The sequence below is a fragment of the Trichosurus vulpecula genome, chromosome 6, assembly GCF_011100635.1.
Source record: "Trichosurus vulpecula isolate mTriVul1 chromosome 6, mTriVul1.pri, whole genome shotgun sequence".
NCBI lineage: Eukaryota > Metazoa > Chordata > Mammalia > Diprotodontia > Phalangeridae > Trichosurus > Trichosurus vulpecula.
Genome location: NC_050578.1, coordinates 259,687,339 through 259,708,930, shown reverse-complemented (window position 1 = coordinate 259,708,930; position 21,592 = coordinate 259,687,339). Strand labels below are relative to the sequence as shown.

General features: G+C 38.0%; 2 protein-coding genes across 2 annotated transcripts; both read right to left on the bottom strand.

The window, feature by feature from the left end:
- Positions 1-786: 786 nt before the first annotated feature.
- Positions 787-1,716, bottom strand: LOC118854199 (olfactory receptor 4B1-like). Its single transcript, XM_036764542.1, has one exon. The coding sequence runs from the start codon at positions 1,714-1,716 to the stop codon at positions 787-789; it is 930 nt and encodes a 309-aa protein (XP_036620437.1).
- Positions 1,717-20,275: 18,559 nt separating this feature from the next.
- LOC118854002 (olfactory receptor 4B1-like) lies at positions 20,276-21,205 on the bottom strand. Its single transcript, XM_036764295.1, has one exon. It carries the CDS (start codon positions 21,203-21,205, stop codon positions 20,276-20,278), a length of 930 nt encoding a protein of 309 aa, XP_036620190.1.
- Between the last annotated feature and the right edge of the window lie 387 nt (positions 21,206-21,592).

Below are 21,592 nucleotides of genomic sequence, written 5' to 3'. Positions count from 1 at the left end.
CTCACAAGTGCATTGAAAAGTCTGTGAATGAGAAAGACTGCAACTACCTCCTACTCAAAGTGAACCAGGTTGGCTCTGTGACTGAATCCCTCCAGGGATGCAAGCCAGCCCGGTCCAATGGGTGAGGAGTAATGGTATCCCATCATTCTTGGGAGATTGAAGATACCTTCATTTGCAGACCTGGTGGTGGGTCTCTGCACTGGGCAGATCAATATGGGTTCCCCCTGAAAATCTGAGTGGCTGGCCAAGTATAATCAGCTTCTCAGAATTGAGGAAGAGCTAGGCAGCAAGGCTAAATTTCCTGGAAGGAAATTCAGAAACCCTCGGGCCAAGTAAGTTCTGTGGCCAGGAGGTCTAAGAGCTCACAGGTAGCAGTCATCTCTGTAGAAGTCTGCTCCTGTTCTAAGAATAGGCAGCACCAAGTACTACACCAGGTTGGGGGGGGGGGTGGAGAGGGCAGGGGTCTCTGCTGCTTAGCTTCCTTCTCCCTTCCACCATTCTGAGATGTTCTCACTTCTTCATTAGAACTGTCTTATACCAGAGACTACCTGATGATCTGGCTCTCTGTCAGAAGACACTTATCACCTTGTGATCAGGAAAGAATAACCTGTTCTCCCCGCAAACTCTGGTGTTGATGTGTGGAGACATGTATTTGAGATGAAGCCCTGACAAGCTCACAGGCCAGATCCTTAGTGCCTTCTATGTGCAGAATACAAGTATTCAGTAACCCCCCCCCAAAAATAACAACTATTGTCAAAATCACAAATAATTTTTATGTACACATTTTCATTTCCCTCTCAAGTTCACTTTCTTCCTCCACAACTTCTTCATGGCATTCTTCACTTCTGCATTTCTCAAGGTATAAATAATGGGGTTCAACATTGGAGTAACCATTGTGTAGAACACAGCCACAAGTTTGTCTTCAGTGAAGGTGGAAGAGGGCCGCAAGTACAGAAAGGTGGCAGGACCAAAGAATAAGAGGACAACAGTGATGTGGGACGCACAAGTGGAGAGGGCCTTGCGTCTCCCCTCTGCTGACTGGTTTCTCAAGTAAACCAAGATGACAATATAAGAAGAAATCAAGAAGAGAAGGGAAATCACAGAGAATAAACCACTATTGGCAAACACAATAATTCCTGGAACAAAAGTATCAGTACAGGCAAGCTTGAACAATGGATGGAGGTCACAGAAATAATGGTCAATCACATTGGGACCACAGAAGGGCAATTGCACAGTGATGAGAATCTGAATCACAGAATGGAACATGCCCCCTAGCCAGGAGCTAAGCACCAACACATGACACACAGGACGGCTCATGAGGGTCATGTAGTGCAGGGGTTTACAGATGGCCACATACCGGTCATAGGCCATCACTGTGAGCAGGACAGTCTCAGCAACTCCAAAAAAGTGGAAGAAAAAGATCTGGGTCATGCAGCCATTCAAGGAGATGGTTTTATTCTCAGCCAATAAACCAGAAATGAACTTAGGAACAACAGTAGAGGAGTAACAGATCTCTACTAAGGACAGGTGGCTAAGGAAGAAGTACATGGGGGAGCTTAGGCTTTTGCTAGTGTTCACAGTTAAAATGATAAGGCCATTGCCCAACATTGTGGCCACATACAAAGGAAGAAACGCCACAAAAGAAACTCTCTGTGCTTCTCGATTCTGGAAGAGCCCTGTGAATATCAACTGGGTCATGTTGTTTGTAACAGCCATGGAATCCAATCATGTCATGTCACCTCTAAAGAAGCTCAATAGCCCTGAAACAAGATGAAAGAAGATAAGGCCACTGTAACTATTAATATGGTTTCCTACAACAAGAACAACAAATGGATGGATGGATGGATGGATGGATGGATGGACAGACGGATGAGTCAAAAGGTACTTATTAAGTGCTATCTACGTGCAAAACTCTGTGGTCAATTCTAGGATTAGAGTAGAATAGCAATACAGTTCCTGCTCTCAAGGAACTCACATTCTAATAGGAGAAGATAACACATAGCAAGTTTGTTTTAAAAGTATCTGCAAGTCAGGTACTTCAAAATGCTAAATGAGAAGGGTGAATTAAAATTCATAATATTGATCTCACTCCACAAATCAAAAAGTTATAGTCACATAAAAAAGTTAAATGTAAATCAAGAAATAATAAGAGAGAAACATGAGCTTTTGTTATGCTTAAAGAGACCATGGCAAGTATCAAAGCAATAAAGAGACCACTGAGAATGAAAATCATAGCAATAAAAAATAAGAATAGTTACTATTAAACTGACTTTATTTAGAACTTCAAGATTTGCAAATCTTACTACACTCACTATCTTGTTTGATCCTCAAAACAAACTTATGAATTACCACGAGTAACTCATTGATCTTCAAAACAACATAGGAGTTAGTACAAGTAATTCATTACTAATTACTACAAGTATTAATATCTCTATTCTATAACTAATTCAGTCAATAAGAATTTATTAAGTGCCTTTTGTGTGCCAAGAACGTTAGGAGAATGAATCCAAAGAATGAGATCTATGAGTAAGCTGAAATTTAGAGAAATCACACAGCTGGTGAAGTCTGGAGGCTGACCTTGAGCTTCAGCATCTCCTGATTTCAAAGCCAGTGCTCTTTCCATGACATCACAATGAATAAATATATGGACACTCAATGACATGGCAACCAAAATGGAAAAGTAACCTGAATTGAAAAAATATTGAAAGAGAAAACCATGTGCAGTGTGACTCTTCAGTACTCTACTAAAGAAAGATGATGTGCCAAGCAGAAAGATAAATGAGATGTTAAGAGACATGAACAGAATATTAGAAAGATTGGTTGTTCAGTTGTTTCAGTCATGTCTGACTCTTCATGGCCCAATTTGGGGTTTTCTCAACAAAGATGCTGGAGTGGTTTGCCATTTCCTTCTCCAACTCATTTTACACAGGAGGAAACTGAGACAAACAGGTTGAAGTGACTTGTCCAGAGTCACATAATGTCTGAGATCTGAGTTTAATTCAGGTCTACCTAACTCCAGGCCTGGTGCTCTAACCACTGCACCAATAGAAGAATAACTAACTGGATCAAAGGATCATAAATCCAGTGCTAGAAGGGACCACAGAGATCATCCAATCCAACACTCTTGTTCCATTGTTGAGGAAACTGAAACCCAAGGAGACAATGGTAAGTGACTTACCTAAGGTCACATAGGTAGTAAGTATCTCAGGTAGGGTTCAAACTCAGCTTCTCTGACTCTGGAGAGAGTTCTTCCTTATGTGCAATGCTGATTGTCAGGAAACTTTGTTTCTATTAAAAAACACAGGGAATATTTACTAAAATTCATCACACTTTAGGCCACATAAAGAATTTACCCCAAAAAAAAGACAGAAAAGAAAACTCGAAATGCAACTGTTATTAACCATAATTTAAATTTTAAAAAAATAACCAAAAAGTGAATCGCAACAAGAAGGAAGGAGCCCATATGGAAACTGTTTTAAAAAAGACTTGATTATTTCTAATTACTTTTCTAATATTGAGATATTCTTGAAATCATGGTATAAATTCAATTTGACCATAAAGAGTACTTTTTTGATATGGTGCTGTCATCATTTCCTTATATTTTATTCATCCTTTTGTTGATCCCATAATATTCTGTGCGTATTTCTCTCTGTCTCTCTCTGTCTCTGTCTCTCTCTGTCTCTTTCTGTCTCTCTGTCTCTGTCTCTGTCTCTCTCTCTCTCTCTCGTGCACGCGCCCGCTTTCTGTCCCTCTTTCTCTCTCTCCCTTCCTCCTTCCCTCCCTCCCTTTCTCTCTGCCTCCCTCCCTCCTACTCCTCCTCCTCCTTCTTCTTTCTCTCTCTCTCTGAATTTTTTCTAATTTGTGGGTAAGAACCACATACACTTACAAGTCAATCCCACTGAGCATTTGAAAAACAAAAATTCCTCAAATCTAGAGAAGGAAGGTACTTGACCTGAAGATCTAACACCACTAAAGGAAGTAGGGATGTGCTAGCAAATGTCTAACTGATTCTCAAAAATCTCTGATGGACTATCAAGTTTAATATATACTTTTAACATTTTCTCAATCACTTTCTTAAGTCTAAACATTCAACAAAACAGTAAATCAAGTTTTGTAACATTTTGTGCTGTCTACTGATTTCTGAAGTAAAAATGTTCACACTGAAAATGTAATACTGGGTTCTTCAGAGAGTGAGAGTTGGCCCCAGCACCCACCTGCTGGACACTAAGAATCTTTATCTCCACTTAAGAAGTGATCCAAGGATATACATGGGCCATTCCTGAACTAGAAGCAAAACAGATTATCCAATACAACAAAAATATATTTCCAATTTTCTAATGATCAGAAAAAGGATAATGAAAATAACCTTGAAATTCTCCCTTTACACCCATCAAAATGCCAAAGTAATACAAATGATGAAATTAAATGCTGGTTTGGCTGTGATTTAAAAAAGAAATCAGCCACATTGTTGGACTGTAGGCAGAGCTTTGGACTGGTTCAAACTTTTTGAAAAGCAACAAGACATTGTGCCATAATAAAAGCTACAAATCCCAGTTAGCTACCCAGAAATGTTTTCAAAAAGGGAAGTTAAGACAAGCAAGACAATGACTATATATTGAACATGGATAGGTCCCAATTAGTAAGAGTAATGGATCCCATAAAGTAGTCTCGTTATTCAAATTTGCACCATTCTATGCTATACATATATATAAAATATGATGATTGGTTCCAATCCATATGTCAAAAACACTATATATCACTCCTGTGTTGAACTTAAATGTCAGCAAACAATAGCAATGGTTGGTCTCAATAATTTACACCTTCTTTATCTTTCCTTCTTTATTTTAAATAGCAATTTTTTCTTTATTCTCAACACAAAAATTGAAGGGAGGGAGAATTGGATAGGAGTCTGACAAAAAAAATGGACTACAAAAGCATTTGACATATTGAATGACAAAAAAAACTGAATGGAATTTAAAAATAATTAAGAGTTGTCAAGGTAGTCAGACTTTTTTTAAGGAATGGGAGCCAACAGATGGACAGCCAAGGAGATGCCCTGGTTAAAGACATAGAGGAAGACCTTTAGTGCTTCCAATAGACCCTCCACAGGAAAGGGAGGAGGAAGAGGGAGAGAATGGGAAGATGACAAGATCACAGCAGACGAGAAAATGAAGAAGACAGAAGAGATTCCTTGCTAATTATGATTCTATTTCTTATTAATACATGGTTTTACACCTCATGTTCAACAAAAAAAGACATTTTTATTTCAATACATGCATGCACACATATCTCTATTTAATTGTATTCTTAGGTTGATAGGTTCTACAAATGTTGTGACTTAAACTTATACATACAGATGTGTGTATATGTGTATGTGTGTATGATATTTATATGTAGATCATATATATATATAAACAAAATGAATATATGAGTTTGATACTTTTAGCTTTTGTAACAATAAAGGTACAGGGTCATTGGAAGAGTAGTAGGTGATTCAATTTAACTAAACTCAAAAAACAGTTATTAAGCATCTATGATATGAGGGGACATCATGCCAGGAGATAAGATTAGAAATTTTGTGTTAAAACAGTCCTTACTTCCAAGGAGCTCCTATTTTATTAGTGGTAACGATACTAGTTTTAGGTGATAGTTCTCTGAGGGCCAGAAGACCAAGACCCTCACAGTTTCCCTTAACTGGTGACACAAAGGAGATAGAAAATGAGAAGAGGAAAATGGGGTGAAATGATGCCCCTCTCCTTCTTGCTTTATTTTCCCTCCCTGTTCAATCTTCTGTGCATATAATTTCTCCCTCTGGTTCCCCTTTCTTAAAGGATGCAAACAGATATTTCTCAACTTTAACAATACACCTGCCCACCAAAGCCAGTCCTGGGAATTAAAAATGAGTGAGTGGCTGAGAAGGCTATCTCTAGGTATATAATCTTTCCTGGCCCTTAAATTTCAGGTCTCTGAAGGGTGATCAAAAGTGGCCATGAAAGAAAGAAACCAACAGACCTTTCAAGGCGTATCTAAGATAAACATTCAAGATTTCTAAAAAGAGCAGGCATGAGAAAGGACTGTGTGACAAATGCATTTCCAACATTCTCTTGCTGGGACAGAAATGAAACACCGACCAACTTTGGAAAATGAACATAAACTTGACTATTGACTTATTCTCAGGAATCCTAGCCAGTTGATTCTGAAAATCCTTTAGACCCCAGGAACATGCAATCCCTAACAGTCAGTAAGTCTTCTTTAGACATAGTGCTGCCTTGAGACAATGTGGAAGTCAAAATGACCTTCCAAATAAAAGGAGCACCAAAGGACAGACTCAGAATTCTGTACATGATCAGAAGAGATGGAAGGCTTATAGGCAGGCTGTGGGATGCAAAGACTGGAGCACTTTCCCTCTGATTGTCATCCTTTGAAAAAAATTGAGAAAAATCTAACCTTTTAAAACATATATATGTGTATATATATATAATATATATTAGATATATATTATATAACATATATTATACCTTAGACATATAGATATAACACATTATGTATTAGATAAAACATATTGTATATTTTATTATTTATTAAACATATTTTAATAAAATATTATATTATATTCAACATATAATATGTAATAATATATTGTATAGATTATATATGTACATATTAGACATATATATGTATTTGTTGGCCCACAATAGTCTAAAGATGTTAGCACCCATGGAAAGTAAAGGAAGAATCATAGAATGATAGAATTTCAGGGCTGGAATTGACATCAGAACATACATTGCTAGAATTCAGAAATAACTGAGAATACAGAATGTCAGAGTTGTGATTGTCTTTAGAACAATGGAAATAGAATGACAGATTTAAGAGAAAGTTAGCCAGTCAACACACATTTATTAAAATTTAGTATGCACAAACACTGCATGGAGTTCTGGAGATACAAAGAAAGGCCAAAAGAAAATGTAGTTACTGGCAAAGAGCTCACAATGTAACAATGGAAATAACATGAAAACAACTATGTATAAATAACCTATATATAAGACAAATCAGAGAAAACCAACAGAAGGAAAGTACTTAAAAGGGAGATTGGAAGCCTTCTTACAAAAGGTGAGATTTTATTTGGGATTAAAAGGAAGTCAAGGAATAGAAATGAGGAATAAGAGAATACCAAGGAAGGGGGACAGTCTGTGAAAATGTCCACAGTTAAGAAATAGTGTGTCTTGTTTGAGGAATAGCAAGGAGGCCCATGTCATTGTATCAGTGGAGAAATGGAAGGGAATGAGATATAGGAAGGAGTGAGGTTACTGAGGATTTTAAAAGACAAGCAGGAGATATTATATTTGATCCTGGAGATAAGAGGGACCCCTGAGTCAGAGGTGGAGGAGTGACAGGATCAGACCTTCACTTTAGGAAGATCAGTTTCATAGCTGAGCAACAGATGGACAGGAGTAAAAAGAGGCTTGAGGCAAGAAGACCAATCAAAAGGTTACACAAGAGTGTAAGTATGATGTAATGAGGGCCTGCACCATGGAGGTGCCTGTGTCAGAGAAGAAAGGGGAGACTATAAAGAGAGGTATTATCAAGGTAGAAGCAATGGTATTTAATAAATGATTAGATATGGGTGGTGAGAGAAAGTTAAAGATGACAGCTAGATTATAAGCCTAAGGAAATGACAGGATGGTGGTGCCCTCAAGAGAAATGGGAAATTGAAGAGAGAAGCATTTCAGGGAGGAAGATATGGGCTTCCACTATGGACATGTTGCGTTTCTGGTGTCCATTGTACATCCAGTGTAAATTATCCAAGAGGAAGTTGAAGATGCAAAATGGGAGTCAGGAGAGATACCAGGGCTGTATACATGGGTATGGACATCATATGCATAGAAATTAAATGAACCCATTGGAAATGATGAGATCTATAAATGAAGTACTATAGAGGAACATGAGAGAAGGATGCTGGACAAAGCCTTGGTAAAAGCCCATGGTTAATGCTTATGACCTGGATGAAGATCCCACAGTGAAGAATGAGGAATGGACCTTAAAATGTTGAACACAGAATTCAGAGGTGGAAGCGACTTATAACATAAAACATTCAGTGTCATAACCATAAAGGACCTAGAGATCATCTAATCCAACTTTTTCATTTGACCAAACAGAATAAATGAGACCCAGAAAGAAGAGACTTGCTCAAGGCCACCCAACTACTTAGCATCAACACCCATACTAGAACCTGTCTCTCCATTCAACGCTCTTTCAACTACACAGTCTTACTTTCCCCAAGAAGTCACCTTTACTATTGATATTGCTCAATCACAGTTTATAACTTGCCTTCACCTACACCTAATCTCAAGGTAGTCCATGATCTCTGAAAACAAGCAAGTGTGTCCTGCTAGCAGGTAAATCATTCAGAGCCCAGTTCAAGATTACATGGTCAATCCTTTTGTCCCTTCCTCTAGAAAGAAGGAAGAATTATGAAAGACAACAAAGCCACAGCTACTCACATTGTGTGAGATCACAGACTCACCTGCATGATTTCAATTCTGAGGTGCCCTAACCTTATAAAATGCAGTAACCCAGGAGCTAAGATCAGGAGATCAAATTCTCTGTGGTCTTCTTTGGCTCCCTTAGGAGAGAACAGTGCCAAAGAAATAATGACTTGGAGAAAGGGTGAATGCCTGCTTCAATTATTTATTTAGAGGTCTGAGTCTTAACCCATTTCTAGAGGAACACTGGTAGGTGTCTCTGTGGCAGGGAGAGTTGACTGGCCAGTACTAGATCCTTTCCACTCTTTCCTCTATGGTCATTTAATTAGCTACACTACATTAAAGTCAGCTTGTTTTTGTTGTTGTTCAGTCATTTTAGCCATGTCTGACCCTTTTTAATGCAATTTGGGATTTTTCTTTAGTTTGCCATTTCCTCCTCCAGCTCATTTTTACAGATGAGGTATTGAGGCAAAGTTAATTAACTTACCCAGGGTCACGCAACTAGTAAGTGTCTGAGATGAAATTTGAACTCAGAAAAATGAGTCTTTCTGTCTTCAGGCCTGGCACTCTTTTTACTGGCTGCCATAGCTTGCATTTAACCTCAATGAAATATAATGGCATGCAAGATCCATGTGCCGCTTCCTCTGCTATTTCATGGAGTTTATATCAGACAAAAAGTTATTAATATTATCGTAATAGTTCAGAGCCCTCACTTAGGAAAATCTCAAATGATATTTTGTTCTCAGCCCTAATGTAAATTTTGTTTATTCACAAATCATTCTTGGTTTATATTTATTTGAGACAAAATCAAGACTCAGGAAATACTAAGACAAAAGAAGCTAGTAAAATATATTACAATACCAGTTATAGGATATGGAAAGGATGGAGAAAGAGTGGGTAAGGACAAACCTTATAAAATTTCCTGCAACTTCTGGGAGCCAAAATCTCAGTGTAAGAAAAAAGTCATTCCCACCCTCCCTTAATGACCTCTAAAAACACAGAAAATATCACCCCAGGAAAAACCATGGAACAGCTGATCCAGCAGAAAAACAGGGGGCTGCAGTCTTGTAGCCCATGAACTTGGGGGATTAATAGGAAAGGTCCCTCTCACTCTAGTGGAAGGGGAGTAGTACAGAACAGGAGGCATACCTACAAGCCACAAGCAAGCCCCACTTCACCAAACCAGGGGAACATCTTGAGCCCCAAGGTGGTAGAGCAGGCAAGCACCAACACCCAGATCCCTCCTGTCCCCAAGTGCTTTGACACAGGCAGTGGAACCAGTAGATTCCAGATTGAAAACTACCATGTGCACTGGCAGATGTCCTCCAGTAACCAAACCTCCTGGTCCTTCAGTACAACTCTAGGAGGCACAAATCCAGACAGGAAACCATTAGCCAGTAGCCAAACATTCAATGCTTCAAAGCAGCCCTGGTCAACAGCCATCCTCCAGGGTCCAGATGCCCCATTCCCACCCTGGTAGGTTCAGTGTTGCTGATCTCAGCTTAGCACCAGGCAAGCTGCCAGACCCCTACAGCCTCCAGCTGCCATGATCTGAGGCCACAGCACACAAAACCAGGGAACAGGTGCATGGACCCCAGCACAAGGTGCCAGTGCCCCTTCTGCTACAGCAAGGGAGCTCAACTTTAAAAGCCAGGAAATAGGCAAACACCATGAACAAAAAGCATAAACAGACAATGACCATGGATTCTTACTATGGGGACAGGGAAGATCAAAACGCAAATTCAGAAGAGGACAACATTGTCAATATACCAACATCCAAAACCTCAAAGAAGAATATGAACTGCTCTCAAGCCTAAAAAGCCTTCTTGGAAGAGCTCAAGAAGGATTTTAAAAGTCAAATAAGAGAGGCAGAAGAAAAATTAGGAAAAGAAATGAGAGGAATGCAAAGACAGTCAATAGCTTGGAAAAGGAAGGACAAAAATGGATTGTAGACAACAAGTCCTAAAAAATATGGAGAGAAATGGAGTGAAAAAGTAAACTGAAGAAAATAACTCCTTAAAAATTTATATGGGCCAAATGGAAAAGAATGTACAAATTCTAATTAAAGAAAACAATTTGTTAAAAATTAGAATTGGGCGAGTGGAAGCTAATGACTCTATGAAACAGCAAGAATCAGTCAAACAAAACCAAAGAATGAAAAAATAGAAGAAAACAAGAAATGCCTCATTAGAAAAATAACAGAACTGGAAAATAGATCCAGGAGAGATAATTTTAAAATTATTGGTCTACCTGAAAGCCATGATGAAAAAAATAGCCTGAACAACATTTTCCACAAAATCATCAAGGAAAACTTCCCTGAGGTCATAGAACCAGAGGGTAAAATAATCAACAAAAGAATACACCAATCACCTCCTGAAAGAGATCTCAAACTAAAAAGGTCAAGGAATGTTGTAGCCAAATTCCAAAATTTCCAGGTAAAAAAGAAAATACAGCAAGCAGCCACAAAGAAACCATTTACATCTCATGCAACCACAGTGAGAATTATACAGGACTTTCTACAATAAAACATCAGAGGACTTGGAATATGATATTTCAAAAGGCAAAGAAGCTTGAATTAAAACCAAGGATCAACTACACATCAAAATTGAGCATAATCTTTCACAGGAGGAGATAGACATTCAATGAGATAGGGGACTTCCAAACCTTCTAGAAGAAAAGACCAGAGCTCACCAGAAAATTTGATCTTCAAATACAAGACTCAGGAGAGGCATAAAAAGGTAAACAGAAAATAAATAAAACATGTTATTCTATAAGGCCAAATTGTTTTCATCCTTACAAGGTGAAATGATACTTTTACTCTTGAGAACTGTATCTTTGTTATGACATTTAAAACAGGTATACATAGACAGAGGGTGTGGGTATAAGTTGACTTTGATGTGATGAAAAGAAACTAATGAAGTGGCCAAAAGGAATTGTATTGGGAGAAGAGGAAAGGAAAAGGCAGAAGAGGGTAAATTAAATCAAATGAAGAGGCACAACGACCTATTACAGTAGAATAAAAGAAGTGAGGGACATGAATATTGTTTGAAACTCTCATCAGATTGGCTCAAAGAGTGAATAATATAATCAGTTAGGTACAGAAATCTAACTTACCCTATTGGCAGTAGTGGGGGGAAATGGGGAAAAAAGAGAAGTGTGGACAGAAGGAAGGGAAGAAGTACTAAAGGAAAAGGGGAAGAAAAGGGAGGGGCATGGAGAAGGCGGGCAGATTGAGGGAGGTGGTGGTTGACAGCAAAATTCTTGTGAGGGAAAGGGAGAAAAGAAAGAATAAAACATAAACATCGTAGGGAATAGGATGGAGAGAAAGACACAGATAGTAATCATAACTGTGAATATGAATGGTATGAACTCTCCCATAAAAGAGAAGCAGATAGCAAAGTGGATGGAAAACCATAATCCTACAATATGTTGCTTATAAGAAAGACATTATAAGCATAGGAATACACACAGAGTAAAAGTAAAAGGCCACAGCAAAATACATTATGATTTAGCTAAAGAAAAACAAGCAGGGGTAGCAATCCTAATCTCAGACAAAGCAAAACCAAAAAAAAGATCTAATTAAAAGAGCTAAGGAAGGAAACTACATCCTGCTAAAAGGTACCTTAGATAATGAAGTAATATCATTAAGAAACATATATGCACCAAGTGGTAAAGGATCTGGATCCTCAGAGGAAAAGTTAAGGGAGTTACAGAAAGAAACAGACAGCAAAACTATACTCGTGGGAGACCTCAACTTCCTCCTCTCTAAACTAGATATATATAACCAAAAAAAAAACAATAAAAAACTTTAGGAGACAAATATAATTTTTGAAAAGTTGCACATGATTGAACTCTGGAGAAAACTGAATGGGGATACAAAGTAATATAATATTTTCTCATTGGTATATTGCACCTACTCAAAAATTGATCATGTATTAGGCATGAAGACCTCACAATCCAATGAAGAAAGGCAGAAATTTTAAATGCATTATTTTCACATCATGAGGCAATAAAAATTACATGTAAAAAAAGGGCCATGGAAAGATAGACTCAAAGTTGATTGGAAACTAAATAATCTAATCCTAAAGAATGAGTGCGTCAAACATCAAATCATAGAAACATAAGAAGGGAATAACAATTATGAGACAACATAATAAAACTTATGTGCTACAACACAAGTGGATTTTAGGGGAAGTTTTATATCTCTAAATGTTTACATGAATAAAATAGAGAAAGAGCAAATCAATGAATTAGGCACACAACTAAAAAAAGCTAGGAAAAAAACAAATTTTAAAATCCCCAATTAAATTCCAAATTAGAAATTCTAAAAACCAAAGGAGAGATTAATAAAATTGAATTTAAGAAAACTATTGAACTTATAAATAAAACTAAGAGCTGGTTTTATGAAAAAACAGTAAAATAGATAAACCTTTGGTTAATTTTATTTTAAAAAGAAAGAAGAAAACCACATTATCACTATCAAAAATGAAAAAGGTGAATTCACAACCAACGAAGAGGAAATCAAAACAATAATTAAGAGCAAAACTGTACGCCAATAAATTTGACAATCTTAGTGAATTGGATGAATAGTTACAAAAAATAGAGTTGCCCAGAGTAACAGATGATGAAATAAACCACTTAAATAGCCTCATTTCAGTAAAAGAAATTGAACAACTCATCAATGAACTCCTTAAGAAAAAATCTCCAGAGCCAGATGGATTTACAAGTGAACTCTATCAAACATTTAAAAAACAATTAATTCCAAGACTATATAAACTATTTGGGGAAAATAGGCACAGAAGCTGTCTTACCAAACTCTTTTTATGATATAAATATGGTGCTGATACCTAAACTGGGAAGATCAAAACAGAGAAAGAAAATTATAAACCAATTTCCCCAATGAATATAGATGCAAAAATTTTATATAAAATATTAGCAGAGACTACAGCAACTTATCTCAAGGCTTGTATACTATGATCAGGTAAGATTTATACCAGGAATGCAGGGCTGGTTCAATATTAGGAAAGCTATCAGCATAATTGACCATATCAATGACAAAACTCAAAGAAGTCATACCATTATCTCAATAGGTGCAGAAAAAACTTTTGACAAAATACAACATCCATTCCTATTAAAAACACTAGAGAGGATAGGAATAAATGGAGTCTTCCTTAAAATGATAGGTAGCACCTACCTAAAACCATAAGCAAGAATTATTGTAATTGGGATAAGCTAGAAGCATTTCCAATAAGATTGGGGGTGAAACAAGCATGTCCATTTTCACCTGTGTTATTCCATGTTGTGCTAGAAAGGTTAGCTTTAGCAACAAGAAAAACAGTTGAAGTAACTAGAATAGGCAAAGAAGAAACAAGGCCATCCCTCTGTGCAGATGATGCAATGGTATAGAGAACCAAGTAAAAAATATTTGAAATGATAAAGAAATTTAGCAAAGTTGCAGGATATGAAATAAACCCACATAAATCATCAGCCTTTCTATATATTGATAACAAAGCCCAACAGCAAGACACAGAAATAGAAATTCCATTTAAAGTTACTGTAGACATTATAAAATATTTGGGACTCTACCTGCCAAAACAAACCCAAAAACTATATGAACAAAATTACAAAACACTCTTCACACAAATAAAGTCACATATAAATAATTGGGAAAACATCAGTTGCTCATGGGTAGGCTGAGTTAATATAATAAAAATGACAACTCTAGCTTAATTAATTTACTTATTCAATGCCATTCAAATCAAACTACTAAAAAATTAAATTATAGAGCTCAAAAAAATGATCACAAAATTTATCTGGAAGAACAAAAGGTCCAGAATATCAAGAGAATTAATTAAAAGAAATGCTAGGGAAGGTGGCCTAGCCATACCAGATCTTAAATTGTATTATAAAGCAGCAATCAAAGAAATAGGATGGTGGATTGATGGAACAGGTTAGGGACACAAGACACAATAGTCAATGACTATAGTAATCTACTGTTTGCTAAACCCAAAGACTCCAGCTTCTGGGAAAGGAACTCACTATTTAACAAAATCTTCTGGGAAAACTGGAAAATAGTATGGCAGAAACTAGGCATAGACCAACATCTTACACTCTATACCAAGATAAAATCCAAATGGGCACATGATTTATATATAAAAGCTGATACTGTAAGCAAACTAGGAGAACAAAGAATAGTTTACCTCTCAGACCTTTGGAGAAGGGAAGAATTTATGATCAAACCAGAGATGGATAACATTATGATTTTGATTACATTAAATTGAAAAGTTTTGGCACAAAGCCAATGCAACCAAGTTTAGAAGGGAAGCAGAAAGCTGGGAAACAATTTTTACAGCCAGTATCTCTGATAAAGACCTTATTTCTAAAATAGTATAACATTAAGGCAGAATTCGTGACTTCAAAGATAACCATGAATATACCTGAATGGTCCAGAATAGCAGGATATAAGTACTTCTCTAAGTAGAAGATAGAGGAGTTAAAGCATTTATTGAAACTCAAAAGTAGCAGACGCATGGACCAGTGTCCCCAGTTTGACATCCTGGCAAGAACCTTCCAAAACCGGTATGCCCATCTCACAATAGTGACCAGGAGTCCACAGAAAAACATTATGGCAGCAAGCCAAGCCATACTGGTGCTTCCTCCCCTCCCCCCCACCAATGCCAGGGCCTTCCAGCATGAAGACCACCCACTGGCCTCAAGCCCCTGCTCAGCACTCTCTGGTCTCCACAAGGGTCAATCCTGCCTTCTTGTAGTGCCTGCCACTGTCCCTGCCACTTCCACTGCAATCTCCAAGCTGTGTTCCAGCTAGCTGACTACTTCCTCTCTCCTTCAGCTCTTAACTGCTCTCACCAACTGCCTCACCAACTGCCTCTCCAACTGCCTCTTAGCTCTACTCCAACCATTCAGCAAGCTCACCCCACCACAGGCTTCCATTGGCTCCAGTCCTAGCCACTCCCCCCAGGATGCTGAGAGCTCTGCCCCCCAAGCCCACTCAAATGGGTGGGGCAGATCTTCCCATTCACTGATTGCCTTTACAAATATATAGAGAAATGAGTCAAATTTATAAAAATACAAGTCATTCCCCAATTGATAAATGGTCAAAGGATATGATTAAGCAGTTTTCTGAGGAAGAAATAAGAGTTATCTACAGGCATATGAAGAAAATGTGCTAAATCACTTGATGAGAGAAATGCAAATCAAAACAACTCTGAGGTATGAAACAGTAAGGCAATAAACATAACATCAACCATAATTGTGAATATGCCTATGTAGTTCTGCATCACAAAGTATGAGAGACTCTACATAAAGAAGATAAAAGAAGCATAACATTTATTCAGACACCAGAAAACCATATCCCATAACCAAATGTTCAGCTCCCACAGCCAGTCAGCCCACTTTATCATCACATCAAGGAACTTAAAACACCATATAATGGCCAGGAGCTTGACCATCCCAAAACCTCTCTGACCCCCTGCTGGAGTCTTCCCCAAAAGAAACTCACAGGACATCTAAGTCAGCCTGTTCAGTTCTAACAATCAGGAAGATGGCCATTAGCAGCCATAACATCTCTATCTCTATCTCTCTCTCTCAGCATTTCCTGTGATGCAACTTCCTTTTCCTGTCAGGAAGCTCCTCCCACCATGTAACTTAGGCTCCCTGTGATGTAATCAGGTCACATGGCCAATAAAGGGTGGGAAATGTACTCAAATCTAACTGCTACTACATTCGGCCCCTAGATATTTCTTATCCAGTACATAGGGCAATGGGAATTCTGGGATAACTGGTGTCAACAGAACTTTACACAACAATATAACAGGAATAACACAAAATAAGTATATAAAACAATGCCATTATTCCCCCCTTGAATGAATGGGGCTCGAAATCTTGGGGTAAGGAGTGAAGATCTCATCCTCCAAAGCTTCTTCCTGCTGCAATTGGATACATAGCTGTCCCTGCCCCAAAAGATAAAGTCCTATTTGAGAGGTGAGTTCTTTAGCAAGCTGGCATCTGGAACTCAGTTGATGCCAGGTTCATGGATGACACATCACAGTTGTGGACAGGTCCAGAGATGACACATCATAGACACGGACAGGTCCAGAGGTGACATCCAAACACATCAGAGGGTGACATTTGGCATAAGCAATCAGGCATCTGCAGGTGAATGTTACTAAGCCTGCAGGAAACAACTCACAAAAAAATTTAAGAGACAAAAGCCAAAAAGAAACAAAGAGAATATTATAGCCTCATTCATGATAGAATACATGAGTCAAAGATACAGTTTAATAACCATTTTTTCCTGGGTAAACCACTGTATGAAAATATCATCTATGTAGTGGGTAAGCTGTACACCAGGCAACTTCAATTCATCCAAATGTTCAGCTACAATCCTATGACAAATAGTCAGGCTATGCCTGTAGCAATTGTGTAAAAGTAAATTCTAGGCCCTGCCACATGAAAGAAAACAGGTCCCATTGTTTGGAGTCTATGGGGATCATAAAGAAAGCATTGACCAAATCAATAACTGCGTGGCAAGTCCCATCATATTTCTGGATCCTTTCTATTAAGGTGAAAGTATCTGAAACAGCAGCATACAAGGATGGAGCCTCTTTACTCAATTGACTGTAGTCCACTGTCATTCTCCACATTCCATCTAACTTTCATACTGGCCATACAGGATGATTCCATCTAGTGGTGGTAGGGACTAACACTCCTGCTTCAATGTAATCCTTTATGGTATTGGCAATTTCTTGCCCACCTGGCACATAATACTGCTTCAAAGAAATTTAGAAATTTCAGGTAAAGTGATTGGGTCCGTCTTTACTTTTCCCACCAAAACTGTATTAATTCCCATCTTCCTTACTGCTAGTTGATATCTCCCCTCAGGCAAATTCAGAGTCATGCCTTTCAATATATCTATTCCAATGATGTATTCAGGAATGGTACAATGACCGCAGTATATTCGTTCTTAGGCACTTGCCCAATTTTCATCATCAGTTTCTCTTGTTTGGCTGATATTTCAGCCCCTCCTAGTCCTGTGATGGTAATGGGAGTTCCATGTTTAAATTTGTCAGGGTTTCCTTAAATCAAGCTGGCCACTGCCCCAGTGTCTATCAAAGCTCTAGTTACCGTATTTGATCCATTCTTCCAATATATACTCAGATTAATATGGGGTCTGTAACCCCATCTGTGTATTTCTCTAATCTTAACTGGGGTTTGGTCAATCACCTAGTCTCCTTGAAGGTGTGACTCACTTGGATACAAGAGTTCAAGATCTGTAGGAATTGTAGGGGCAGTTCTTATTTCTATATTCTGTTTGCTATTAAGCCCCTTATTTCAGTACATTTTGTATAGCTCATTAGTTGGGATACCAGCTCTTCTTCTAAAATCTACCACTGCTTTCAATAGAGCTTTAAATACCTCTTTCCTTGTCATTCTATTCCAACATTGAATCTGTTGGCTATGTACCCTTCTTTCCCAAGAAAGATTATTATTTCCCCAGTCTCCTAAGTCACTTAACTGTGAAATCTTTTCCAGCACCTCTGAAAGAGGGTTCCCTAGTTCTGCAATCAGCAGAGTCAGAATCCCATGTGTAAAGGTGGGGGGGAGCTGCCAAATTAACTACCAAATTCCTATGAGAGACTCCCAAGGGAGTATCATAATAAACTTCAGCATTCCCAAACATAATAGCAGTCTTCATTATCTGCTCCTTTAACTTTCTCATACAGTCCCTAATTGAATACCAGGGTCTATCTGCAGAAGGCCACATAGTATCAGCAGTATATTCCTATTTACAGCCTGTCACAGCCAAAGCCAACAAATTGGTTGCTTGATTAGTTCTTTGCAAATGATAATCCCTAAAAGCTTGCTGTACAAAAGAATTCTGACTAATACTTATGAATCTCACCATCCAAGACATAGATGTTTCTCCCCGCTCTGGGTGAACCTATTCAAGATATCTGTGATTTCCTGCTCTGTAAAATCCTCCAAAACCAGCCTAAACTGAGTAGCATCATCTTTTGTTTCCTGCCTCCTCCTCCCTATGAGGCAAATTTCTCTTTGAGAAGTCAGGCATGATACTGTCTGACTCTCTCTGTGAGGAGTACCATGTGAAAAAGTGTTGCCTCCTACCAGAGGTTCTGACATTATATCCTGTCTTTTACAACATGATACATGTGGAAATATGTTTAATATGATTGTATATGTAGAGCCTGTATCAGATTGCATGCCAACTTGGGAATGGGGGAGGGAAAGGAGGAGGGAAAATTTTAGAACTTAAAATCTTGTAAAAGTGTATGTTGAAAACTAAAACTAAATAAATAAATTTAAAATAATTTTTTTAAATACCCTCTCTCCTTTTTTTGGAATATATCTTTATTTGACTGACCAAAGTATGTTTCAGAGAGCATGGAAAGGACTCTGGAAGAGCTCACTGGGGCTTCCAGGTATTGTTATTGACAAACTCAGCTGAGATGTGACTCTAGACACTTTGGTATTGGGGCAGATTTGGGACAGATGTATTAAGTGAGACAAAGTACAAGATGCTAATATGAGTATGACCTTGTGAGATGAGCAGCTAGAAACCTCATTTTGGCTTTCAAATACAGCTATCTTACTTGGAATTGCCTGAAAGGGGAAATTTAGACTACTAAGATGCCATTTTAGGTGTCACTTTTCTCACCATGACTATATTTTAAAGGGTGGATTGTGGAGTTTAAAAATAATACTTTTAGCTGTATTTTCTGGCATTTGTAAGCATTTCAAAATTTATAAGAAGATGAAAATTTTTTATGAAATTAAAGTTGTTTTAATTTATTGACTTCATTGGGAGAAATGAACTCTGTTATATATTATAAACAAATACTATATAATAAGGCATTGTATATTATAAACATATTAGATAATATGTTGTAGGTATTATAAATAATATGTGTAATGTTACATTATATATTATATATTATGAATAATGGGGTTCAACATCAGAGCTGGTGTGGGACTCTGTCACCAGTGTCTCACAACAAACAGACTGATAGAGAAGGATTGCATTTAGTTTCATGTATATTTAATGGCATAATTTCAGAAATACAAAGAAAGAACCATGTTTAAAAAAATTATTAGGTCTAATAAGGTAATCATTGTGTAAACTATCACTGAACCAAAGTTAAAGAGTTCAGAACATTTGGTCATGAGAGAATTCATGGCCAACATTGCATGAAATTCATACAGTGATGAGTGAGGAGAGGCTCATGCTGCAGTACTACGAGAGGAGGACAGCATGCTGATTCCTCCAGTCTTAGTGACCCATTCAATGCCTGCATTTATTTTATACCTTCTATTTACTTCTCTATAAACATGTATGAACCAAGGGAATTTTGGTCTTTCTGTCTTAGCTTCCAGGATGATGACTAGCACAGAGTAGACTTGTCATAAATATTTGTTTGTTGAATGATGGAGAGGTCAGTCCTAGATTTAGAGTTGGAAAAGTCCATCTTGCCCAATGTCACTATCTTATAAGTGATAAAACTGAAACCAAGGGAGGTTACATGGATGACCCTGGGTCACTCAAGTAGTCCTGGTTTTTGTCAGGACTCAAAAGAAGAGGCTTTGACTCTAAATCCAAGACTCTCTTACAATATCCAGTTTTACACATGCCACTTTTAAAGACACAGAAGAATTCCTTACATAAATTTGTTTCTGCTTCTTCTGTAGCCATTCCAGAATCAAATTCAAAATAAGCACTATCACCCATGTCACAATTCATTTTTATATACGCATTTTCATTCCATTCTCAAGTTCACTTTCTTCCTCCACAACTTCTTCATGGCATTCTTCACTTCTGCATTTCTCAAAGTATAAATAATGGGGTTCAACATTGGAGTAACCATTGTGTAGAACACAGCCACAAGTTTGTCTTCAGTGAAGGTGGAAGAGGGCCGCAAGTACAGAAAGATGGCAGGACCAAAGAATAAGAGGACAACAGTGATGTGGGAGGCACAAGTGGAGAGGGCCTTGTGTCTCCCCTCTGCTGACTGGTTTCTCAAGTGAACCAAGATAACAACATAAGAAGAAATCAAGAAGAGAAAGGAAATCACAGAGAATAAACCACTATTGGCAAACACAATAATTCCTGCGACAAAAGTATCAGTACAGGCAAGCTTGAACAATGGATGGAGGTCACAGAAATAATGGTCAATCACATTGGGACCACAGAAGGGCAATTGCACAGTGATGAGAATCTGAATCACAGAATGGAACATGCCCCCTAGCCAGGAGCTAAGCACCAGCACATGACACACAGGACGGCTCATGATGGTCATGTAGTGCAGGGGTTTACAGATGGCCACATACCGGTCATAGGCCATCACAGTGAGCAGGAGGATCTCAGCAACTCCAAAGAAATGGAAGAAAAAGATTTGGGTCATGCAGCCATCCAAAGAGATGGTTTTATTCTCAGCCAATAAGCCAGAAATGAACTTAGGAACTATAGTAGAGGAGTAACAGATCTCTACTAAGGACAAGTGACTAAGGAAGAAGTACATGGGGGAGCTTAGGCTTTTGCTAGTGTTCACAGTTAAGATGATGAGGCCATTGCCCAACATTGTGGCCACATACAAGGGAAGAAACACCACAAACGAAACTCTCTGTGCTTCTCGATCCTGGAAGAGCCCCGTGAATATTAACTGGGTCACATTGTTTGTAACTGCCATGGAATCAAATCATGTCATATCACCTCTAAAGAAGCTCAATAGCCCTGAAATAAGATGAAAGAAGATGAGGCTACTGTAACTATTAATATGGCTTACTATAACAAAAACAACGGATGGATGGATGGATGGATGGATGGATCAATGAATCGATGGATTGTTGGATCAATGGATGGATAAAAAGGTAGATACATTGACATGGATGCATGGATGCATGAAGTCATAGATTAATAGATGCATAGGTAGATGAATTGATGGGTGAATGGGTCAAAAGGTACTTATTAAGTGCTTACTAAGTGCAAAATTCTGTGGTAAATTCTAGTATAAGAATAGAATAGCAATAGAATCCTTGCAAGTAACTCATTACTAATTACTACAAGTATTAGTATA

Excerpts from the sequence above, each read along its gene's own strand:
- LOC118854199 (XM_036764542.1), bottom strand. The coding sequence starts at position 1,716 with ATGGCTGTTACAAACAACATGACCCAGTTGATATTCACAGGGCTCTTC.
- LOC118854002 (XM_036764295.1), bottom strand. The coding sequence starts at position 21,205 with ATGGCAGTTACAAACAATGTGACCCAGTTAATATTCACGGGGCTCTTC.